The sequence below is a fragment of the Montipora capricornis genome, chromosome 6 (genome assembly GCF_036669925.1).
Source record: "Montipora capricornis isolate CH-2021 chromosome 6, ASM3666992v2, whole genome shotgun sequence".
In the NCBI taxonomy this organism is placed as follows: domain Eukaryota; kingdom Metazoa; phylum Cnidaria; class Anthozoa; order Scleractinia; family Acroporidae; genus Montipora; species Montipora capricornis.
Window position 1 is genome coordinate 34,301,292 of NC_090888.1, and position 7,500 is coordinate 34,308,791.

The 7,500-nt window shown below is 39.1% G+C and overlaps 1 protein-coding gene across 2 annotated transcripts in view; it reads right to left on the reverse strand.

Annotated features, from left to right (window-relative positions):
• Window positions 1–7,056: 7,056 nt before the first annotated feature.
• LOC138051983 (5'-3' exoribonuclease 1-like) overlaps window positions 7,057–7,500 on the reverse strand; it is a 47,961-nt gene continuing 47,517 nt past the window's right edge. For both annotated transcript variants that reach the window (XM_068898326.1, XM_068898325.1), the window contains exon 43: window positions 7,057–7,500. This exon is cut by the window's right edge and continues 222 nt beyond it. In XM_068898326.1, coding sequence (XP_068754427.1) covers window positions 7,453–7,500 — 48 coding nt within the window. In that variant the 3' untranslated portion in view covers window positions 7,057–7,452.

Sequence of the window (7,500 nt, forward strand, 5' to 3'; positions counted from 1 at the left end):
ATTTGCTCTTAGAGGCGAAAACCTCTTCCTATTTCATTGCGTGCGTGAAGACAAGAAACTCAACTTGTGTCAAATTACCATGTACTTCAGGTAAATACTGCTCACTTTGATTTCGTCTCGACGGGCGATAGATTGTTTGTCGAAGTCCAGTACTCGTCGCTTTTGAGATTCATGCCCTAGTTTATCCAACTGACTTTCCATTATTGAGCTCCATAAGGGTATATTTTGTTTAAGGATCCACTAAAACGCCATTCGCGTTGCATGACTTTCGACGCCATTGGCAGGCTAAGTTGATAATTCTACTGTGTCCACCAGAAATCTACGCAGTTCCACTACCCTCTCGATCCTAAGAAAATACGCGCAAAAGGCTCTATACACAAAGGCAACACTTACCAGGGGGACAGGCAAGACTTTTACCGACACGGAAAAAAACGAGATGCTTCTGTGAAGCATACACTGGGTTGCCTGTGGTACGTGCTACAGAAATCAGAAGGCACTGAATTGTGTGGTATTGAAATACAGCATTCCAGTCTCTGAAGAATAACAAATAAAAGAGAAGCGAGAAACATTGGCTTCTGGGCTGACATGTTGATATATTTCAAGTTCCCTTACAACTTCCTTGCACCACAAGTGTGCCCTCTGAGCATCTGAGAGCTTTGTAATACTAAACTTCACTGACGTCAAGCCTGTTGAGCGGGGTTAGTGTTGGATGGGAGCCCAAAACAATGAAACCGTCAAGAAAAACAGAAGCAGCTGACTGAAAATACTATTAACGCTAACAAATGCGAAACTCAGCCAGGTACAGATTTTGTTAGCTTGCTTTATGCAAACAAATATTGATGAAAAAGCAAATAACTATTGATACAAAGTTTTCAGAAAGAGCAGAAGGAAGTTTCCGGGACGGTCGATCGAGAATGAAATATTTACGACATGAAAACAACATTAATTTTGAACCGTGAATATAGAATATAAAAGTTACGATCAGCGACAAACATTTTGGGAGATTTTTGCTATGTTCAAGTAAATTGCAAAATCGAAAAGTGACATGGCCGGAATTCAGCGGGCGCCGTGATTACGTTACCAGCGGCTTGTTTACTCTTCAAACAGTGAAGCATCTGTGTCAAATGATGGCAAGATACCGGGTTTTTTAAAAGTTTCTTTTTCTGTCAAGTGTTATAAAGTTTGACAATGAAATGAGCGAAGTCAAAACAAAGATCACAATCGCCCAACTCTTGTTTATGCAAAGTCAAAATTTACTCTCCAAGACGCGTACGACGTTATTATCATCAGGTAATTCCATCATTTTGGAAATAGCAGCTACTTTATTATTCATCTGCATCACAAGTTTTCACTGATTTTGGGGCTCAATTTTGTTGAAACTCGAGCACGCTTTCAACAGGCCTGTGAACCCTTCCCGCTTACAGAGCAAAACTAAAAAACTTCTCGCATATCACATTTCAACCTTAAGCTCGAAAATTCAATACACAACATGATATTATAATTCACAAAGGCAGAAAATACCACAGAATCCTTTTCCAGCGAAAGTTTTATTGAAACAAACAACATATTTGCTCTTAGAGGCGAAAACCTCTTCCTATTTCATTGCGTGCGTGAAGACAACAAACTCAATTGTGTCAAATTACCTTGTACTTCAGGTAAATACTGCTCACTTTGTTGTCGAAGTCCAGTACTCGTTGCTTTTGAGATTCATGCCTAGTTTATCCAACTGACTTTCCATTATTGAGCTCCATAAGGGTATATTTTGTTAAGGATCCACCTAAAACGCCATTCGCGTTGCATGACTTTCGACGCCATTGCAGGCTAAGTTAATGATTCTACTGTGTCCACCACAGAAATCTACGCAGTTCCACTACCCTCTCGATCCTACGAAAATACGCGCAGAAGGCTCTATCCACAAAGACACCACTTACCAGGGGAGTGACAGGCAAGACTTTTACCGACACGGAAAAAAAAAAAAAAGAAAAAAAGAAAAAAAAGAAAACAAACAAACTAAACGCAGACCTCGACTGGGTTTGCCCATAGGCAACCCAGTAAAAAAAAAAACAAACAAACTAAACGCAGACCTCGACTGGGTTTGCCCATAGGCAACCCAGTAATAAAAACACATTACAAAGGGCGAATTTTGTAGAGAATTGAAACGGACACAACTACTGAACTATTTCCAAAATACATGTACTGATCATCAAAGTGCTGTCAAAGTGACTGCAGTTGTTTACAAACCTGAATAGCCGATCGATATGTGATCGATCTTTACAAACCACACTACGAAATTTTGCGTACAACAAGCGAAATTACGCTTTTGGTTTTTCGCGCTGGTCTCGAAAATGCGGCGAATTTTCTCCTATTGTTTTTAGAGCGAATTTTCTCTCTTTGTTTTAGCGAATTTTCGCGCTGGGCTCGAAAATGCGGCGAATTTTCTCTCTTTGTTTTAGCGAAATTACGCTAGAAACATCGCGAAACGACGCTCGAACTTTGGAGCGAAATTTCGTCGAAAGTTCGCAGGGACAAAGAACGAAATTCGCGCATTTCGCTCTCATTACTTTTTCACAATACTGTATATCTAAATATGATCAAAAGCGCATCACAGTAATAAAATTATACATCAACAATCTAATAATAATAATAAATGAAAACCGACTATATAAAAATTGAAACCTTGAAACAATATTACAATATATACAATTCATAATCAATTATGAAAAAAAGAGAAAGCTACTAAACAAACGTCTGTAACATATTACTGAACGCCTCTCAAAAATAATGTTTTAACATGGTTTTGAAGGTGTTGAGGTCTGTCTGACTTCTAACTTCTAATGTTTGCAGGCAGGGCATTCCAGGTCTTTAGGGGCAGACGCTGAGAAAGCTCTATCTTCTAATGTATGCTTGAATCTTACTGAAAAATCTTGCAACAATCTCCCTGAATGCATTGAACGTAAAGAAGAACGTTCATTATGTCTTAGTTGTATAAGGTTACGCAAATATGCTGTTGTAGAAAAACGAATTACCTTAAAAGTTAGTAATGCTATTATATAACTAATTCTATACTTAACGGGGAACCAATGAAAGGCAAAAAGAACATGCGAAATATGATGAAATCTAGGTGTATATATATGTGGGTAGACTCATGGCATCGCCGCAATGCAAATAAATGTCCCCGTTCTCAGAATGTCTTTCCCGAATTTCCTCATTGCGGAATATCATTACACCATTCATGGGGAACTTTGACAGGTTGGGGGGAACATTTCAAGTACTAAATAATTGAGACCAATTACCTCAATTTCAGTATAAGCCTGGTGCGAGGCTAAATGGAGACGGCTTGGCAAAAGGAAAGTGAATAGATTAGTAAGATGTCAAAAACAACTGAAAACAGAGCAAAAGGAAAGACTTGGAAATCAAAGGTAACCGGGAGTGAACTCGTTGATATATACTACGCGATACTGACATACATTAACTGAATAAATACTGGTAACTTATACACGATGGATTACATTTATTCAAACAAGCTAAAAGAGAGCTCCATTATTTTGTCTGATTTTGTTAATAAGATTAACTTTAAATACAAGGTTGAGAAATTTACATGATTCAATTTACTTTATTCGCCCTTTTTGATTGTTCACTCAGTTCCTGTGCTTGTTAGTAAGATAAGAAAAACTCTGACTAGGGTGGGAATTGCGTTTGTTTTCTTTTTCTTTTTGTATCTTGGTATTCAAGTGTAATGTAAACTTCTGTTACTTGTTCAATTAAAAAAAAATACCGGTAACTTATGGTTTGTGGAGCACAGTACATAGATACTTGAAGTCTGGTGTGGACAGGATCATAATACACCAACAGTCCTGCTTTTTGGCTACAAGGACCTTTTCTCCGTGCGCGATTTTCTTCTTTAAGTGCTTTTTGTTCAGTTTTAGGTGATAGGACCCAGAGTTGAAAGCACAGCAAGCTGATTGCACCACTGCTGCTGCTGTTGCTTGCGTAGCAGGTCCAGGTCCTCGGGAGACCCTCGGTGTTGGTGATCTGTCTCTCAGAGAATTGTAAACCATCACGAGACTGTATAATAATAGTCTTTATTATTATACACACACATGAAAACATCACTAAACAACAGACGTGTCCAGTTTACAAATTTCAATTTTAAAAATATATATGTATCTAACTACCTAAAATTGAGTAAATTTCTGTTGATAAAACTATTTTTAAAACGTTCAGTCCTTATTCTTGGTATAATGAAAGAGTGGCCCCTATTTCTTAAAACTCTATCCCTAGTTGGCGGTAAGAGGTGATGAAGTGCCGGGATTGTCAGGAGACTTAATTTTCTCCCAAAGCTGCCGATCCTTTTCAGATAAAATATTCAAAACAGAATAACATTCTTTTGTATATCCTAATTTAAAAGCTCTATTAAAAAATTTATCAATACGGCTAAGATATTTGTTATAGAAAGCACCACCCCAAATCTCAATAGCATAAGTAAAAATTGAAAGAATTAACGACTTAAGAAGAAGATCTAAGTAGTCAACCGAAAACTCATAGTGTTTGCAGGCACGCAAAATGTAGAGAGGAAAACTAGCTTTGGATAACATATAATCAAAATGTGTATCCTAGTTGGCTGGATTATCCTCGAAAGTAACTCCTAAGAGTTTTAAATTAGATTTGCGCTTAATACATTTCAAAGGGTCAGGGTTGATCTTTTTCTGTTTTCCCTTTCATTAACATTCCCCATGTTTTCCCTACATTTAAACTCATGCGATTATTTTATGCCCATTCCATTATAGATTTTACCTTAATCTCTCGCTATCTGCTTGACTTAATTTAGCGCCAACTGGTATACTTAAGGAGATGTCGTCTGCATATTTAACCAAAAGATTACCAGATGGATTTACTGCCTTTATGTAATTTATCATAATCGAAAAAAGAGTGGGGCCAATGACAGTCCCTTGGGGAATACCCCTATTAATAGAGAGATGACTAGTGCTTATTCCATCTATAACTACCCTCTGTTGTCTACCCTTTTGAAAATTGACTATCCAATTATGAATATAGGGGTTAATTTCTAAATTTCTTAACTTTCGACAAACTATGTCATGCGGTACAGAATCAAATGCCTTACTAAAATCAAATGGGAAAAAAAGAATAAAGTCAGCGTCACTAGCTGTATGTGATATGTGCGGTATATAAATCCATATACCATTGATTCTTCGCGGATTTTTCCGGCACCCTTTTCGATGGCTGCCCCCAAAGCGCGGGCTATCAGCTCTTTTGGGTCTTCGTGGCACAAATGCTCACGGTCTAGTGTGTCTACCATAGAGACAGAGTCTTGCATATGCTCTCCTTTCAAAAATGGGGTCGGTTGTAGGGATTTTGCGCTTTGTTGGATCTTGAAGCGCCTCAAAGTTATACGCCATTGCGCGAGGAAACGTTTCGTAGCGGTTTTGGGGGATTGCGTCAATTCGTTCGCTAGCCTTTGGGGGTTTTGCGCTGCTCGTCCATAACGAGCTCTTCTCGCTCAGTTTGGGCAACCGTGCCAACGCCTGCGGGCGAATTGGAAAACGGTTTTAATTGTTCTTGTGGTGGTGGATGTCGACCAAATCGCAACGTATCCACCGTTCTGCTACGTGACTTCATAGCGCGTGGTCGATGTAGATTCCGCGGCTTCAACGCGATTCGAGCCCATGGCCTACCAACTATGAAGCCACTCCACAGGTCACTTGGGTTCATTTGTTTTCGAGAAAGGATGTGATACTCAGTCTGGCCAGCACTATGTCTTGTGTGAGTCCGTAAGTAAGCGAGTCAGTCATATCATATACATGTATCATTAGATTTTTTGGATTTTAGAGTAGCTTGATGAAGTTAGTATGTTAGTTATCATTTACCCTCCCAACCATGATACACCACAGAGGATAGACCACAACACCGGGAACCCCATGCCCTACTCTTTGCGAATAGTGTGTTCTTTTCAATGGCGAAAAGAGGATGGTACTTGTAAACATTTCCTTCTGTCCTTTCGACCCCTAATCCCTTTACATTCTTCGGGAAAAAATAGCTTCTTATACCTTTGCCTGAAAACGAACCTCCTTCATATAAAACTTTAAGTTTGAAAATTCTCCTCGAAAATTCACAACTGCCCTTCCCTGTAAAATTCTGGGGATGAGATGGAAAAAGCGAGTTAGGAGAATTCCCGGCCGAGTTCTGAGTGGTATCAATGGAAATCAGTTCAGTGCAAATTACTTTTTTCTGTGGCTCCTTTGCTGTATGTAGCGCCCAGGGTTGTGTCTGATGAATGGTGAGAACTTGTTCATACACATCTTTTCATTTCTTTATTCAAATTTACTTGTTGGAACTTACCGAAACTACAACTAATCTCACAAAAGTACTTTCCTTCGTAGCAGTGACAGGGACATCCTACACAGTCTCTGATCATTGGCACACTTCAAAACCTCCCACCTTGTTTTCATAGGGTCGAAAAGCATTCATAGCATTCACTGGCAATTTTTAAGTACCAATAACATTTCAAAAATCAGACGGACAGTGTTAATCGGTTTAACATTCATTACCATTAAAGCACATGTCTTCTCAGACACAACCTTTCTAGTAAGGAAGCGAAATTTGACGGTAGCGTGGATAGTGGATCGAAAACCTCCAACTCCTTTGGAGTTTTGGTGTTTTCGGTCCGCAAGCGCTTGATGCGTCTTGGTGGGCGCGGGTCTCTGTATTTTTCGGGGGTTAGTGTTTTTCCGCGCTGTTGCCACTCGTAGCTGTTACACGCAGGCGCGTTCCTCTAATATGGGGCGCGGAGCTTTGCGGGGTGGTGCGTGATGCCTTGAAAAATGAGGACACTTTTCACGTACCCCTGTGAGTGAGCGCGAGCCAAAAATGCTGACAAATTTTCATCGCCAGAGCGCGGGGACGGTTGTATTGATGTGCAGTGCATTAGTAGTATACGCGGAGTAAGAAATTAGGGGACTTTCATGAGCCGCACCTGCAGCTTCGCGAGCACAAACGCGAGTGACGAAAGTCTCCTAATTTTAGAAGTTGACTACACTCTTCTAACTTCAGACATTTAATTCTTATGCAGTCAGATTAAAAATAAATAAAACTATCAATTTCTAAAAACAATCAACCAAACCATGTTAAGTAATGCCTACCTTACTATAAAAAAGAAAGAATGATATTCTTATCTGTTTTTGAGAATTTGAAGGTTAGAGCTCTACATCTGGTTAAAAACTAAGAACAATTTCCAAATGAAAATCAGGTCTTCAGAAAACAATAGACCTCAGGTAAACGGAAAGCTCCACCAGATTACGAAAAAAAAAAACCACAATAGAAAGTGAATTTATATTCATAAACGAAGCGCAAGAGACAAAAAATAATCCTTATTCTCTGTACAACCTGAAAATAATAACAATAATAATCGCCGTAGTTAAACCTCAGTGCTGTGTGCTAACTTTTCTTCAAAAAGAAACTTGGAGCAAGGAGTCTTTTTGAGGA